At 44.2% G+C, this 17,110-nt stretch overlaps 6 protein-coding genes across 6 annotated transcripts; 2 read left to right on the plus strand and 4 right to left on the minus strand.

Annotated features, from left to right (window-relative positions):
• Positions 1-52: 52 nt before the first annotated feature.
• Positions 53-1,318, minus strand: RhiXN_08517 (scavenger mRNA-decapping enzyme DcpS; the record flags this gene model as incomplete). Its single annotated transcript, XM_043328333.1, has 7 exons — positions 53-184; positions 240-334; positions 386-505; positions 555-730; positions 784-884; positions 944-1,206; positions 1,261-1,318. 7 exons carry the CDS (start codon positions 1,316-1,318, stop codon positions 53-55), a joined length of 945 nt encoding a protein of 314 aa, XP_043183718.1.
• A 1,146-nt stretch (positions 1,319-2,464) lies between these two features.
• RhiXN_08518 (F-box-like domain protein) lies at positions 2,465-3,523 on the plus strand (the record flags this gene model as incomplete). Its single annotated transcript, XM_043328334.1, has 1 exon — positions 2,465-3,523. One exon carries the CDS (start codon positions 2,465-2,467, stop codon positions 3,521-3,523), a length of 1,059 nt encoding a protein of 352 aa, XP_043183719.1.
• Positions 3,524-4,153: 630 nt separating this feature from the next.
• RhiXN_08519 (uncharacterized protein) lies at positions 4,154-4,768 on the minus strand (the record flags this gene model as incomplete). The annotated part of the gene is made up of 2 exons (XM_043328335.1): positions 4,154-4,471; positions 4,607-4,768. 2 exons carry the CDS (start codon positions 4,766-4,768, stop codon positions 4,154-4,156), a joined length of 480 nt encoding a protein of 159 aa, XP_043183720.1.
• A 4,542-nt stretch (positions 4,769-9,310) lies between these two features.
• RhiXN_08520 (uncharacterized protein) lies at positions 9,311-9,733 on the plus strand (the record flags this gene model as incomplete). Its single annotated transcript, XM_043328336.1, has 1 exon — positions 9,311-9,733. One exon carries the CDS (start codon positions 9,311-9,313, stop codon positions 9,731-9,733), a length of 423 nt encoding a protein of 140 aa, XP_043183721.1.
• A 1,800-nt stretch (positions 9,734-11,533) lies between these two features.
• RhiXN_08521 (Reverse transcriptase (RNA-dependent DNA polymerase)) lies at positions 11,534-14,825 on the minus strand (the record flags this gene model as incomplete). Its single annotated transcript, XM_043328337.1, has 6 exons — positions 11,534-11,773; positions 11,857-12,423; positions 12,472-12,787; positions 12,848-13,299; positions 13,360-14,368; positions 14,419-14,825. The coding sequence occupies 6 exons, from the start codon at positions 14,823-14,825 to the stop codon at positions 11,534-11,536; spliced, it is 2,991 nt and encodes a 996-aa protein (XP_043183722.1).
• Positions 14,826-16,473: 1,648 nt separating this feature from the next.
• On the minus strand, positions 16,474-17,100 carry RhiXN_08522 (Retrotransposon-derived protein PEG10; the record flags this gene model as incomplete). Its single annotated transcript, XM_043328338.1, has 1 exon — positions 16,474-17,100. One exon carries the CDS (start codon positions 17,098-17,100, stop codon positions 16,474-16,476), a length of 627 nt encoding a protein of 208 aa, XP_043183723.1.
• Between the last annotated feature and the right edge of the window lie 10 nt (positions 17,101-17,110).

Below are 17,110 nucleotides of genomic sequence, written 5' to 3' on the forward strand. Positions count from 1 at the left end.
TGTGACTAGGAGAGGTATTGCCTAACTCACTAGAGCTTGTGTGTATGGTAGTTTACTCTATCAACCCCTCTTGCCGCTCTACCAGTGCATCGTGCAGCCCATGCTGCTTCCCAATGTTGTAAGTCATCGTCATTCGTGCAAAGGTTCCTTGCCCATCACTCAAACCGTCTGGCTCAAGTTCAAGCTGTTTGTTCATATTATTATATCACATCCTCAAACCCGAGAAGAACCCCACTCACCATTGCAATTACATCGTCAAATAAATGTGCCATCCCTACATTGGCATTTGCCTGCCCCGACAGCTCCAAGGTCACAATATGCACGTGGAAATGATCTAGAAAGGTCAGTCCAGCGATTTTCTACAAGTAGCTGATACCGGACGTACAGTAGCTTGGTTGATAATGTACAAAAAGTCTTAACTGTCCGGCTGGTAGGCCATACTTGTCCTGCGCAACTTTGATGCTTTGTCTGCGAATGTTTCGAAGCATCGGTAGGTGCCGTTTACCTATTAACCCATCAGTATCAGCATTTGATCAAAGGTGAGCAAGACCCACGAATATCTCGTAAACTATGAATATCGCGTGTATGCACGATCGCTTGAATATAAAACATTGACATAGTCGTACCGTCCCATTTGAGATCTGGTAGGATGATGAAACCCTCGGTGGGGGACCGATCTTCGTATAAGATTCGATCGGCTTCAGATTCGTGCGACAGAATATTGTAGACCCTATGTATTGTTTGTGACAGACCTTTGAGAAGAACTTGAACAATACATCTCACCACTGAAGTCTGCTCGTCGGAAATGCATCAATATAAGGCCTCACCACCTCCACATACAGTTGGGGGGTTTCTCGAACCATCGACCATGGTTGCCGCGTGAACTATTGCGCGAGTCAGTAGTTCTTAAAAAAATAAATTTATGAATTTCATATCTGCTTACCTTTCGGATATGAACATCTGTCGCATTTTCGACTATTGTAATCTTCACATCTGGGCTCCGCTTCTCTCCTAGCCACCCCAACACCCAGTGGTATATATCATTCTGACCAATGGTCTCCAGTTTTCCAAATGCATCTTTGACAGAAGATATCTCTTCCAAGGTGATAGGTGTCTTGGTTACTTGAATAATTGTGGGGATACGCTCATCGGTCTGGTCGTGTTTGGGAAGAGTGCCTAAAACGGAGATTGAGTGACTGAGCGGATCTGATGAAGATTGCAACATTATTAACGAAGGGAGTCTCTGAGGAACTTTCTCACCTTCATTGAGTACACGATCCAGCTTGAAGAGTTTGAGGCGTTCAGTGTTGATCGACATTAATATGTGATGATCAACGCAGTCGCTTCTGAGTTGCTATAATTGGCGACAGTTAGAAGGGCTCATAGGACGACCAAATAGTCGCAAATACCCTAGGCACACAAATTAAATGCACCACTAGACACTTTAAGCACCACCACAACTTCAAAAGTGGTGAGCAAGTTCGGGCGAATGCAGCCAAGCAGCAAAAATTCTGACTGCGCAGGGGATACTAACGTCTGACAATAAAATACACAAGCTTTTGAGACAATTTTAGGCCGAGTCAAGGGGAGAAATCGGCCACCGCTTTTTGAAATAGTGGTGGTGCTCAAGGTGCCTACTATCTACACACCGTCTTGGACAAAATCATCGCTGCGAACAATAAATTTTGTGCTGCGCTAGGAAAATAATCCAGAGGGTACTTATTGATTCAGGAATCTTTTGCGCGAAATTAAAAGAGAAGCCTTATGTGACGTGTAACATGCATTTTCACTCCTATAGCCATTACGCCATACTAAAAGAACCAGAAGTAGCAAGTTTATATTTTAAGAGTCTTTGTGTATCAATACGTATAAATTACGTGCTAATATGTGTCTTGTTTGATGAGTATAGGGAAGAAGCGTTAATTCCGGTAGAAGGGCTTCAAGCGCTAACCGAACTACATACCGCGACACCTTACTTGACGAATTGATCGCATCGAGCAACTTATTTTAAACTGAACTTGATATATACCACTACTACCTAGCTGGTTCTCTTCAAATGGATGTTGAAGCGGAGCTTATTCCATCGCTACAGGTGAAACTACAGGAATCCAAAACAACAACAGAATGGTTCAGAAATCGGTCTAGGTGCAACGTTAGCAACAGGCTCCCGCCAGAGCTATTATCGCGTGTTTTTCATCTAGCCCTCGATAACCATTTTTGCGCCAAAAACTATTATTGCGGCACAGAAACAAGGGCAGATTCGGTCTATCCAATAGTATTGTCTCAGGTTTGCTCTTACTGGCGCGGGGTTGCGTTCAGCACTCCCGTTCTATGGGCGCACATTGATTTGTCTACTTCGACCACCCTAAATCAACTACGCCTCAACCGTCTTGCGAAACTGCATCTGGATCTTGCCTGCGGAATACCGCTAAACCTTCACGTGTTCGACTCGAGAAAATATCCTATGTCTCCCTTCAGCCCATGTGATCCTCTGCACAGTCTCATCGTTCAACTATCAGGTCGTGCCTATTCATTAAATCTAGATGCTGGCCAGGATTACGACTGCGCTATTCACGGTGGTATTCTATCGGCCCTATTTGAGGGTGCTGTAGCTGGAAGACTTGCAACAATAACGATGAGCCACGAAGATATTTACCACTCAGTTATCAAAGGGAAAGATCATATCGGTGCCGACCCAGAAGACGTTAGGGTAAACCTGCTCACGGAGCAGCTTGAAGAAATATTATCCGGTGTCGTCGCCTTACATCTTAACCGCATCTACCCTCAGTGGAATAGTCGTGCATTTCATGGTCTCGTGGAACTCCGCCTAAGAGGCATGTATTCATCGGTCTACATTAAAGAAGCAGAATTTGTAGGCATTCTGCGATTAAGCCCTGGGCTACGTATCCTTGAGCTGGGAGTTGAGATCGACGACCCGCTTCCGACCAATACGCGAGTGACTGGGGTACCCCTAGAGAGCCTGGAGATACTCGACCTGTCTGGAACGAGATGCTATTGGCATGCTATCATACTCCGGTGGCTCAATCCCGGGTCAAACCCACTTCAGTTCAAGTTATATCGAGGGACATGCGAGAATCTGGAGACAAAAATCAGTCTGGGTCCGTTCTTATCACGGTCCCACATCACTAGGGTGTTCGAAACAGGCTTAAAGCTCTTACACATCCTCGATCTACTTGAATTGTGCCCAAATCTTCAAGAAATGGTTGTATCCTGGGTGAACGCTTGTGCAACAGACCCTCTACAAATAGAAGATACTGGTCGTATAAGTTTGACTCGCTTGGAGTGCCTGTATGTTACTGGCAAATCGGTTCAGGTAGAGGACATTATCGCACTAATGAATGTTCCCACATTCACGGTCAAAACAGCCGTGTTTTACGATTGCATCCTCCTTGACGGGGGCATCCGTATCCCGATAGACCAACAACTCTACGGGGTCCCGAAAATCTCGGGAGCGCTCCGAGACTCGCTATTGTCGGCGAGCACTCCGGAGCGTCTACTATGACGCTCAGAAGTGCTCGTGGAGTGCTCTCGAGTGCTCGCCGAGCAATCCGGATCCGTCGGATCCTAACGAGGAGGTTCCCAAAACCGGAGCACTCTAGAGCGCTCCAGAGTTTTTAGGGACCCCGTAGAGAAGAGACGCAACTTGAGGAATTGCGTCGAAGCAATCCAGACGTCACGTGCATTTGGTGGACGAACGTATCGAGTCCAGTCGAAAGCTGGAACAGATCGAATCGACGCGATGAAGGCCACGTATGACATAGAATTTATGAGCGTCGCGGAAGCAGACAACACCTTTGACATGTCTTGACTCGCAGTCCAATCTATCTCATTATATGCGCACTTTTAATCAAGTACAAATGACTTCATATTTGAGACAGTAAATACAGTAGCAAAAAGGAACACAAATAGGACAGAACGGAAGCTGATGGAAAATGCTTGTATATAAGGATGGTGAAAATTTAAAAGGATGGATGGAAGCAAAAAGCTGCAAATGAAAATGGTCAAAAGTGTCAAAAATGTCTCAAGTTGAGAATGCATATGCATTGAGAATGTGTATATGCTGTAGTGGTCAGCCCTGCAACAAGCCTCCAATAACATTCCTTGCCACCTTCCCTGCCTCCAGGTTTATCATTTATGCAAATCCAAATAGTTTTCCAATCCATGTCATCAGATTTGTTGCCTCCATCACTTTTGACCCCTCCATTTCTACCTCAGCCCTGTCCCTTCCTTTCTCTCCCTCCCACTGCACCTTCTGTCCTTGCTTCCACAATCCTTTGCTCCCTGATGTCTCTTCCTTCAGTCCCCAACTCCACTTTCCTAGTTGCTCCTCTTCCCACCTGTCCTCCCACCTCTTGTACTCTTCCTTGCTGTCCACTGTCTCCTTTGATTTCTCTGCCATCTTTGTTCCCTCCACATCCCAAGTCTTGTCCACCTTTGTGTCCACAGTTGACTACACACTTCCTGCCATAAGGAACTGATATCCTGTCTCCTTTTGAGCCAACCAAGCAGTCTTCTCAAACTTCTTCTATCCATGTGGGTACCACAGCTTCATGTTTTGAGTATGCTCCACAATATACCACAGCACATTGCCCATGTCTATCCCTGCCTTCCACCCCACAAGCTGCTGCTTTTCCCATTTGTCCTCCCACTCCTTCAGCTTCCTCTGCATCTCCAGCTCCAGTTGACTGTCCACTGCCTTTGGTTTGTTTGCATTCTCTGTTGATGTTGCTGCAGCCAAAGCCACCATCTTGGTGGTGGTGTAGACACACACATATACCTGGAATTTATTCCAATTTTCTCAATTTTAAACAAACATAAATGGACAAGTTTTTCAATCACATGACCTTGGCACTTATGTCATACCCTAAGTGCCTTGCCATGTCCCCTCCACTGCTTAGTCAGCCACATAGCCACCTCCACCTATGACATTACAGGTGACACATATGCATGGGTAAGGCCACTGATGGAGTGGGCTTCTTATTGGATACAGTACTTGTAATTAGCATAGCCTCACTGTAATATATGAGGTGTTGTACACCACTGTAAGGTGGGTACACACTGGTAAAGGCAGGTGCTTAAGGCTGTACTACTACAAGCAGAACTTATGTAATCTATCTGATAGGCTGTTGTACACCACTGTAAGGTGGGTACTTGCTAATGGATTGGGCGCTTGTGGCCGTACTACTAGTACACTGCTTATGTAATCTACTTATTTAAGGCTATACTAACAACGCTTAAGGCGTCCTACTGGTAACTTCTGACAGCAAAGGGGCCTGAGGCCTGGGAGGTGTGATAAGTGAATATAGGGAGTAAGTGTTAATGCTACTGAGGGCCAGCTACTTAGCTGGCTGGCTACCTTCTCTAATGAGTAAGAGACAAGGTAAAATCAACTTGGGGTTTCCAAGCAATTTCCCTTGTGTATAAATACACAAGAGAACTATCTACAGGTGGTCAAAGCTTGTGAGAAAAGAAGTAAAGATATGAAAAAGGAAGTGTGCTGTGGACTGTGTGGGAGCATGGATTATCCCTAAGCGCCCTTGGCACGGCATCTTGGCGCGGCATCTCAGCATAATAAGCGCCAAGATCACGTGGTTGAAAAACAAAGGATACAAGGTTTGGAAAAAATACTATAAATATCAGAAAAAAACAGGCAAATCTAATGGTCTGTGTTAAGAGGGTGTAATATAGGCTATACTAAGGTTGTGTAAGGCAACCAACTACTCTATACTACTGACAAAGGGGCCTCAGGCCTAGGAGGTGTGGTGAGTTAAGTGGGGTGTGACGTCTGAGACTGATGGGGCCGGCTACTTAGCTGGCTGGGTGATCCTCCTCAATGAATATGAGACAAGGTAAATTGACTTGGGGATTCCAAGTGATTTTCCTGCTGTATATATAGACAAGAGGCGCTATCTACAAGGTCTGTGCGCGTGAGAAAAGAAGTACATAAATGAAAATAAGAAGAGTGCTGCAGGCTGTGCAGAAGCATGGATTTTTCCTAAGCGCCCTTGGCACAGCATTTAGGCACGGCATCTTGGCATAATAAGCGCCAAGATCACATGATTGAAAAACATAAGATAACAGGTTTGGAAAAAATAGTAGAAATATCAGAAAAATCAGGCAGTTCTAATGGTATATGTTAAGGGAGTGTAACATGAGGGCAATCAACCATGGTAATTTCCAGGTTGATTACCTCTTGTTAACACCCCAAGTTACATGGATATAGGCCAGTCCACTCAGTAAGCACCAGTCCACCATAGTGTTGTAGACATGCACAATACCAGGGAATTTATTCCTGATTTCTCAAATTCAAACAAAGGCAAACAGACAAGTTTTTTGATCATGCAACTTTGGTGCTTATGTAATACCCCAAGCGCCTTGCCACATCCCCCCCCTTGCTTAGTCAGCTATGTAGCCACCTCCACCTATGACATCACAGGTGACATGTATGCATGAGTAAGGCCTGATGGAGCAGGCTTCTTATTGGTTATGTAATTGTAAATTAGTACAGCCTCCTATGAATATATAAGGAGGGTAATTGACCATGGCAATCCCCAGCTTGATTACCTCTGTTGACACCTTAAGTCACCCAGCTATAGGCCAGCCACTCAGTAAGCACTTACTCACTGTACTCAGTACCATCTACACTGTTATAAGCAGGGTCCCTGCCATAGTTAGCTACCTTGTCACTGTCTTGTGCACTGACAGCACTTAGATACAGTAGTTAGTTACCATAGTATAGTTGGTTGTTGCTGTAGCATAGCTCCACACTGCCTTACAGCAGTTTTCACTTGTACCTACAGCATCAAGCACCAATCCCCCACCATCCCAGAGTATGTCTAGGACACATACTTGGTACCATCCACACTGTCATGACCTTCATTGGCATGACATGATTTTTTACTATTTTCTATCTTTTTTCTGAGACAGTTTCCTTTTCTGGTATATTTATGTGTCATCAAAATCATGTGATGTATTTGATATACAATGTGAAATTGTAAATGACTCAAGCTTTGTTGTTATTGTTTTTGGTGTGGCTTATCTCATGTATATAACTAGGTCAAGCTGCTGCTAATCAGCAAGGCTTGACCTCTTTGTCAATCCACCTCAGCTTACACCTACCCTTAGCCCTGCTCACTTGTTGAGCATAATGCACCTGACTTAAGAATCATAACCCAGGCCATTGTTGCCCTTGACCCTCATATCATATCCCCTGGGCCTGTGTTGCCCTTCTATCTTGTTCATAGTCCATTGGTGATAGGGCCACAGACTTTAAGCCTACTTATACCATAGGTCCAAGCTGAGTTGTGACACACACCACCATAGGCAGGGTCTCTGCTGTAACTAGTTACTTGTCACTGCCTTACATGTTAACTACACTTAGGTACCATAGCTAGTTGTTGTAGTATAGTTGGACACCACTGTAGTATAGTTCTCCATTGCCTTAAGCAAACTTATCATTTTGTCCTGGACAAAGTCCAGGACATGCATATGTTATATCTCATAATATTTCATTCACAGCTCACCATCCACAATAATCTGCATATATCTGACTTTGATTTAATGGCCATTTGTCTCTTATTTTCCATTATTCCTGTCATTACTCTATGTAATGCTCATATTGACTGTATGTGTTACATATTCTTCAATAGAGCTCATTTTGCTTGTTCTAATGCTGCCTGTCACATGCTCATACATAAGATCTCATGGAGATATCAGCTTCACAAGATTCTATCTATGTGGCTCAAGTACCTTACTAATCATTATATTTATATCTTACATCTAGCTCATCACATGACTGGCTCTAACTTGAGAAATGAACCTTATTCTTAGCTTAGTTGAGTCATACCTCTCATGAGATTACTAAGGTTTTCCTTAATTAGTAATTTCTAGTGGCATTGCAAATCCTGCTTATGAGTCATTCTGCTTGCCTGTTACCCCTCATTGTCATGCCCTAGAGGCGTGACCACCTTAGAATCCACTAAGTCAAAGAAATAGTGAATATATGCATCTTTATGCTATTTAAGCGCTGATGCACATATTATGTAATCTTATCACATGACCTTCAGTCATGTGATCATGTTTTTCTTATCTTTGGTCATGTGACCTTATCTTTGTTATTGTGTTTGCTCATGTATGTACTATTCCCTCTACTTGTTGAATATATAAGGAGGGTTCTGAGAGCCTTAAGCCTCAGAACTCAACTCTCTATCCCCATCCTACACTACCTACCCTAAGACATACAATTAAGAGTATTGCCTGAGAGCATACCAGTCACTGTCAAAGGTTCCTTGCCCTGCTGTCTTAACAGCATTAGTGCACTTTACTCTATTAGGTCTTGTCCTACCCCTGGCATTGCCTTGAGCATTGTTAGGCCCTACTAGCTGATAAGTCCTATATTAGGCAATAGCTTGTTAGGTTTTACCCTGTGGTAGTTGTTGGCTCTGACACTCATGATTCACACCACTGGATTTGGACAATTTTTTTTCTTATTTTTACTATTTTTTACAGACCTGATATCTTCAGTTTTTTGATCACATGATCTTGGTGCTTATAATGCCAAGATGCTGCACCAAGATGCCATGCCAAGGGTGCTTAAGGAAAATCCATGCTTCTGCACAGTCTGCAGCATGCTTCTCTTTTCACATGTATTCTCCCTTTCACACATGCACACACCACATGTACTTAGCTTCCTTGTCTATATATACAGTAGGGAAATTGCTTGGAGACCCCAAGTCAATTTTACCTTGTCTCTTATTCATTAGAGGAGGATATCCAGCCAGCTAAGTAGCCGGCCCCTAAGTAGTCAGATAGCTTGCCCCTTACCTTAACTCACCACACTCCAGGCCTATGCCCCCTTTGTTGACAGTAGTAGCTAGTAGGATGCCTTAAGTGTCAAGTAGATACAGTAGTTAGCCTAGTAGTTTAGTAAGCTTTGTCTTAAATGCAGCCTTAAGCACCTGCCTCTAGCATGTGACCAACCTTATGGTTGGGTCACAACATTGTAAAATCAACTTTCTGTAGGTTGTGATCAACAGCAAGAAGGCTTCCAGTACTAGCACAAGGGAAATAACTGTGATCAGGGCCACCTTGCAGAGTAGAATAATCAAAAACTCCCCACCCCCATGTAGTACCAAATTGCTATAAGGCTGACAAGTCCTGATTGCCTGCATACCCCAAGTTTTGCCAGAACTCAGTAGTCAGCAGCCCTAGACTGCTGAAATACCTGCTTGCTGAAAACCTGCTCATATCACAACCACCAGGTCTGTTGATTTGTTGTAGGGATAGTTCAATGCTAGGTACTAGACGCAAGGGTTTAGCATTAGTATACTACAGAAAAACTGCTCATAAGTCCTGTCACAGGCACCTTATTCCTCCATGCCATTTTGAAAATTCCATCCACACACTCTGGCATCCCACACCCATACTCCTGTCCTCCCAGTTGCTCCAGTTGTTGTTCGTGGCAACCAACTCCCAACTGCCCTCTTGCAGCACATCACCCACTCTGCAAGACCTGCCAGGAATAGAACCAGAGCTGTCCCTTAGCGCTCTCCTCCAGGCTATCCAAGCCCTCACAACCCAAGTTGGGTCCCTTCAGGACCAAGTTAAATCCCAAGGCAAGCAGATCATCCAGCTTGTTGCCATATGCAGGGAGACCAACAACCTTGTTGGCAACAAGGATCAGGGAGGAGCCCAAACCAAGCCTGGCCATTGACTGGGCCTATCACCCCTCCTACCCACACAAGTATACTACAGAAAAACTGCTCATAAGTCCTGTCACAGGCACCTTATTCCTCCATGCCATTTTGAAATTCCATCCACACACGCTCTGGCATCCCACACCCATACTCCCATCCTCCCAGTTGCTCCAGTTGTTGTTCTGTGGCAACCAACTCCCAACTGCCCTCTTGCAGCACATCACCCACTCTGCAAGACCTGCCAGGAATAGAACCAGAGCTGTCCCTTAGCGCTCTCCTCCAGGCTATCCAAGCCCTCACAACCCAAGTTGGGTCCCTTCAGGACCAAGTTAAATCCCAAGGCAAGCAGATCATCCAGCTTGTTGCCATATGCAGGGAGACCAACAACCTTGTTGGCAACAAGGATCAGGGAGGAGCCCAAACCAAGCCTGGCCCATTGACTGGGCCTATCACCCCCTACCCACACAGGAGGGGAAGCCAACACTCCAGGAATGGTTAGGCCTGGACTCAAAGCCCATTCCACCCTTCCAGGGGCACGGATTTGACTCTGAGGAGGAAGAAGAACCAAGGAGGATCCCAAAAAAAGAGCCTTGCAATGCGCCTAGGAGCCTAAGCTCCCTCACCCCCTTTGACTCTGGGTCTAGTGTAAAAAGGCCAAAAATAGAACTCCCTGTTATGGATATGACATTTCTTCTATAATCTGTACTTATTTTATTAATTACACTAGTAACTTACAGTAAATGAATGAGATAAAGGTGCAAACTAAGATTTCAAGGTCCCTCTATCCAATTGCAACCTTTACAAAACCTACAAGCCTCAGGAATACCCTCAATGCAATGTCTTTTGCATATATCTGTTTCTCACTCATTTAAATATATATAAATTCAGCTGAGTAGATAAACAGTAACAAGTAATATTTCTCTTGCTTATAGTATTATTATTTAAGATTCTATCCCTGTTGCATAGGCAAGTGCTCTGGCGCTTAATCAGCGCTTAAGCGCCAACACACTAAATGCGCCTTCTCTCTACCACCGGGCATCCCACACTGCCAAATTGCTTGCGCTCAGGTGCGCCTGTTTGTGCGCTCCAGAACGCTGGGTCAAACTCCCAAAACAAACAACATTTGGGGGAGTTATGCCCTATTTACTGTAAGTACCCAGTACAGTGGTTTCCTACCTTTGGAACTTTACTCCAAGGATGAAACACTTAGCCTTGGGACATCTAAGGACCTACACAGGTAAATACTGCCTTGGTGTTGTACACCACTGTAAGGTGGGTACATGCTAGTGGGGGGCAGGTGCTTAAGGCCGTACTACTACAAGCAAAACTATGTAATCTAACTACTAGGCTATGCTGAGGTTGCACAAGGCAACCTGCTATCCTATACTACTGTTGAAGGGGCCTTAGGCCTAGGAGGTGTGGTGAGTCAAGTGGGGGTTGACATCTGAGAACTGATGGGGGCTGACTACTTAGCTGGCTGGATAATCCTCCTCAATGAATATGAGACAAGGTAAAATCAACTTGGGGTTTCCAAGCAATTTCCCTTGTGTATTTATACACAAGAGAACTATCTACAGGTGGTCAAAGCTTGTGAGAAAAGAAGTAAAGATATGAAAAAGGAAGCATGCTGCAGACTGCGTGGGAGCGTGGATTATCCCTAAGCAACCTTGGCACAGCTTGGCATGGCATCTTGGCATAGTAAGCGCCAAGATCACATGATTGAAAACAAAAGATACAAGGTTTGGAAAAAATACTATAAATATCAAAAAATTCAGGCAAATCCAATTGTATATGTGAAGGGTGTAACATTGCCCCCCTCAAAGGCTCTTGGCAGAGTCACAAGCCTTTTTCAATTGTGACTTGTTGAAACAGCTAATTTCTTCTTGGCTATGCTCCAACAGCTCTTCTGGTTTCCATGAGTTGTCTTCTGGGCTGTAACCTTTCCATTTGATCAGATAGAACCACTTTCCTTGTTGCCTTTTGGAGTCTATGATCTGCTCTACTTTGTATTCCTCCTCCCCTTCTATTGTTTCAGGATGGGGGCGTTCTGGGAACAGCTGGTTGAGGATTTGTGAGATTTTGATAGTAAACCCACATAGAAATACATTGTGGATCCCCAAGGTGTCAGGGAGTTTCAGACAATAAGACTGGAAATTTTTTTGGTGATCTCAAATGGTCCCAGGCGCTTTGGGTCCAATTTGTTGAAGTTGGACCAGATTACCACATTTTTTGCATCTAGCCATACTTTTTCCCCAACAGAATATTCAGGGATTATTCCTTTGGTCCCAGCTGTCTGTTCCTTTGTCATCCTGAGTGCTGACTCAGCCTCCTTCCATTCCCTAGCTAGGGTGTCTGCTACCTTGTTGGCTTCCAGGACATTTGCTGGACTGTTGGATGGACTCATAACCAGGTTCCTTCTGTAAACTAGCTCAAAGGGGGTCTTCCCAGTGGCAGCATGTTTGGCGTTGTTGTATGCGTATTCTGCCAATGGTAACCAGGTGGACCAGTCTGAATGATCTGCCGCAACGTATGATCTAAGGTAGAACTCAATGAATTGGTTAACCCTCTCTGTTTGTCCATTGGATTCCAGGTGATATGCAGAGGAGAAAGATGGTTTGATATCAAGTTGTTGATAAAGCGCCCTTAGGAATTTCCCAGTGAATGTGGTTCCACAGTCTGAGATAGTTTTGACTGGTAACCCATGGAGCTTCCAGATGTGTGCAACAAACTAATCCGCCAATCCCTTTGCTGTGACCTTCTTTGAAGTGGGGATGAAGTGGCCAAACTTTGAAAAGGAATCTATGACCACTAGGATGGCATTGTTTCCTTGAGACTTGGGGAACCCAGTGATGAAGTTGTACAAAATGGTGTGAAAGGGGTATGGCAGGACTTCCAGAGGTTTCAGGGCAATCACTGGTGCATGGGCTTGTTGGTTAGCTTGGCATACTGGGCAGCACTCAACCCATTCCTTGGCTGAGGATTTCATCCCAGGCCACCAGTAATTCCTACTGATGAGCTCAAGGGTTCTTTGTTGACCTGGATGACCTGCCAAGGGGGAGTCATGAAATTCCCTTAATAGCTGCTCCTTAATATGTTCCAAATCTGGGACAACTAGTTTTCTGCAATACTACAGGAGATCTTCCTCCCAGTCATAATCCCTATAGGCCTTTTGGATTGATGGCAGGGCTTTGTCTGCATCTTCTGTCAACAATTTTATGATCTGCTCCAGGGAGGGGTCTTCCTTTAGCTTGCTTTGAATTTCCGTGACAATTCCCAGTTCCTCTTCAGATGTATTGGCAAAAACTTCTAATGGGAGCATGACTTCCAGCTCTTGGGATACATTTGTGTTATCTGCTTGCCTGGACAGGGCATCTGGCTTTCCTGATTCTTTTCCCAGGCAGTAGTGGATTTCAAAATTGAAGTTGCTCAGGAATATCCACCAATGTGCATGCCTCCTATTGAATGTGCAGGCCTGCATCCAGTACTCCAGATTCCAATGGTCTGTAAACACCTGTACTGGTTTGTCTGTTGCTTCTAAGAAGATGTGCCATTCTTCCAGCGCCTTGATGATAGCCAGAAGTTCCTTGTCATGGGTATTTTAATTTGCCTCAGCTCCTGAGAATGATTTGGACATGTAGGCTACCAGATGTAAACAGTTATCTTCCCCTTGCTGACTAAGTATGGCTCCCATAGCTACTCCTGATGCGTCTGTTTCAAGATAGTAGGGTAAATTGGGATTTGAGTGGATGAGGACCGGTGCCTTGGTAACAAGGGCTTTCAGCTCTTGGAACGCTTCTTCTTCAGGGTTACCCCATGACCAGGGGGAATCCTTTTTTGTGAGATTGTGGAGGGGGCATGCAACAGAGCTGAAGTTGGGGATGAAACAGCAAAGGTAGTTGACAAAGCCTAGGAATCCTTGGACTTGCTTGATTGTCTTGGGCTGGGGCCATGAGGTGACTGCTTCAATCTTCTTTTGATCCATGGAGAAACCAGCTGGGGATATGACAATGCCAAGGTAGTCAACCATTGTAACATGGAAGTGGCATTTGGACAATTTGCAAAACAACTGATTTGTCATTAGTCTGGACAGAACTTCCTTTACATGGGCTGGATGATCCTCTGGTTTTTTGGAGAAGATCAGGATGTTGTCCAAGTAGATAACCACAGTAACATCAATAAGGTCCCTGAACAGGTTGTTCATAAAATGTTGGAATGCAGCTGGAGCATTTGTTAGACCAAAAGGCATTACTAAGTATTCAAACAACCCATATTTGGTTCTAAAGGCCGTTTTCCATTTGTCACCCTTCTTGATTTGTATGTTGTTATAACCCCAGCGCAAATCCAATTTAGTGAACATTTTGGTGTGTTGGAGTTTAGCCATTAGGTTGTCTTGTCTGGGGAGTAGATACACATTTTTGTGAGTGACATCATTGAGCTTCCTATAGTCAACAACCAGTTGTAGGGATCCATTGGCCTTCTTGACAAACATGACTGGGGTGCCAGTAGAGGAAGTACTAGGGCAGATCTTCCCTGTAGCTAACTCCTCATCAATGTGTTGCTTGAGTGCCCTGGATTCTGCATTGGTCATACTGTAGATGGGTCCAGGGGAGAGCTTAGCGCCAGGGACAAGGTCAATTGCAATATCATACTCCCTGTGTGGGGGTAGAACCTTAAATTCCTCTTTGCCAATACTCTAGCAAACTCATGATATTGAGTGGGGAGGTCTGCTAAGGGATCCAAGTCTGCTTCTTCTTTGGAGGCAATTTGTACTTGTTCAGGGAATGTGACTAGTCCCTGTTGCCAATCAATGAGGGGGGATTCTGTGGTTAGCCATGTCATGCCTAAAATTGCCAGAGTGTTGCCTATGGGGCAAACAAGGAAAGGGATAGTGTGGGGATGGCCATTGGCCAAGACTGCAAGTTGGACCTGGTGCCATATGTAACCAGTCTGTGAAAGGGTACCATCTAACATTCTCACTACTTGTGGATTTTCAAGTAGGGTTTTTGGGATTTTTAATTTTTTGACCAGGCCAGGGGAGATGAAGTTAGAGGTGGCGCCTGAATCAATAAGGGTTTTGATGGGTTCTGTTGGAAAATCACATAATATCATGTCTAGAAAAAGTAGAGGTTTCTTATTCAAATCCATAGCAATATTTACAAATTTGGACATAGATACAGGTGATTCAATTTTTGAGACCAAGGGCTTGACGGTAGCTGTTAAGAGTTGTGTAAGTACAGGAGTAAGAAAGAATTACTATATACAAAATGTATATGGGAGTAACTAAGAACTAGTATTAAGAATCAGAATATATGCACAGAATATATGCACAATGTAGGCTAGGTTATCAGGAATAACAACTCCTAACAAATAGTCTACCAACTATCAAGTGCAGGTGGTTGGTTATATCTAGTACCTTAGACTAATGTTACTTAAGCCTAAGTGACTAAGGGTATGTATACTTAAGGTCTCTGGGATAGTACCATAAGTAAGAGGGTTACCTGACTAATGTACAGGATTTATAGGATTTGCCTAATAAGTATAGGACTTATAGATGCTTAAGTAAGACTTAAGACTTATGGGGTTTACCTAAAAGATATCTAGGATTTATGAGCTATTATAGATAAGGCTATCTACAATATAGGGGGTATGGTGGATTGAAACACTATCACTCAATCACAACAATCCTTACAGTACTGTTGCACTATACTCAATGTTGAGCTCAACAACTGTGACAGTCAAGGGGCACAGGGTTGCAGTAAGTACACTAATAGGTTACCCTGTGTCTGTTGGGACTGGCCTATGGTCTTAGTGCACCAAATAACCTCCTATGCTATTTACAGTGAGTCAATCACTAAAGTAAATGTGCAGATAAGCTGTTAAAGGCTTGTGTATATGTCAATAGATAAGAGTAAAAGTAGGATAGTAGGAGGATGCATTAGAAGCGTCTTCACAGGGTCCTTTTATACCCTGAGAAGGTGCACAAACAAGTATATACATGATTGATACCAAGAGGGGGTACAGGAGGTACATGTGGCAACTGAAACACTTGAGGGAGTCAATACTTTGGTACATGGTAAACAAACAACAGATCCTAATATTTGCCCCAAGGCAATGTTTGCCCCAAGGCAGTATTTACCTGTGTGGGTCCTTAGATGTCCCAAGGCTAAGTGTTTCATCCTTGGAGTAAACAGTCCCAAAGGTAAGATACCACTGCATTGGGTACTTACAGTAAATGGGGCATAATTCTGCCAAATGTTGTCTGTTTGGGGAGTTTGACCCAGCGTTCTGGAGCACACAAACAGGCGCACCTAAGCGCAAGCAATTTGACAGTGTGGGATGCCCGGGTGATGGAGAAATGGCGCATTTAGTGTGTTGGCGCTTAAGCGCTGATTAAGCGCCAGAGCACTTGCCTATGCAACAGGGGGGACCCTGAATATTTCTGTGTGTAGCCACAAGATAGAATCTTGAATGATAAATACTACAAACAAGAGAAATATTACTTGTTACTGTTTATCTACTCAGCTGAATTTATATATATTAAATGAGTGAGAAAACAGCATATATGCAAAAGACATTGCATATTGAGGGTATTCCTGAGGTCTATAGGTTTTGTGAAGGTCACTACTGGATAGAGGGACCTTGAAAACCCTAGTTTGCATCTTTATCTCATTCATTTACTGTAAGATTACTAGTGTAATTAATAAAATAAGTACAGATTAATGGAGAAATGTCATATCCATAACAGTAGCTCTTGGCCTTACTCTTTTTCCAACTTGTCCTGGCCAATCTTGGCAGCTTCCTTGATGGTGGCTTTCCAACCATTGGGACATTGCTTGATTCCATGACCCTTCTGACCACATTTGACACAAAGATTGGCAGCCTGGCGGCAATGCCTTTCTTCTGGGGTAACATAATTGGGGTCTTCTGATAGGCAGACCCTATGGGTGGTAGTGGTGGAAGTGGTTGCAGTGACCAGGGACTTGGTTGGCTGCTTCTTTGGACAGTTCTCCTTGTTTTCCCAATGGGTATTGTCAATTTTGATGGAGGCAGCAAAAATAGCCTCCAAGTTGTCAGGGATATTGTCCTTTGTGGACAGGAGTTCCTTGACCTTCCAGTGAAGGCCATGCATGTACTGGGCAATGTATGCCTCCTTGTTCCAATCAAGTTCCGCTATGAGATTGCAGAATTTGGTAACATACTCAGACGTAGTGGTTGTCTGAGTCAGCGCAGCACTCTTCCTTGTGGCCGCCCTCTTGGCATCAGGGTTGGCAAAGGCCTCCTTGAATTTGGCTGTTAAAGCTGGAATGGTAGTTGGGGGGCTTCCCTTGCCCTTTATGATGGTTCCAATGATGGGGAGGGCCCAATTGGCGGCCTTATCTGTCATGTGGTATAGG

The sequence above is a fragment of the Rhizoctonia solani genome, chromosome 10 (genome assembly GCF_016906535.1).
Source record: "Rhizoctonia solani chromosome 10, complete sequence".
Taxonomy (NCBI): domain Eukaryota; kingdom Fungi; phylum Basidiomycota; class Agaricomycetes; order Cantharellales; family Ceratobasidiaceae; genus Rhizoctonia; species Rhizoctonia solani.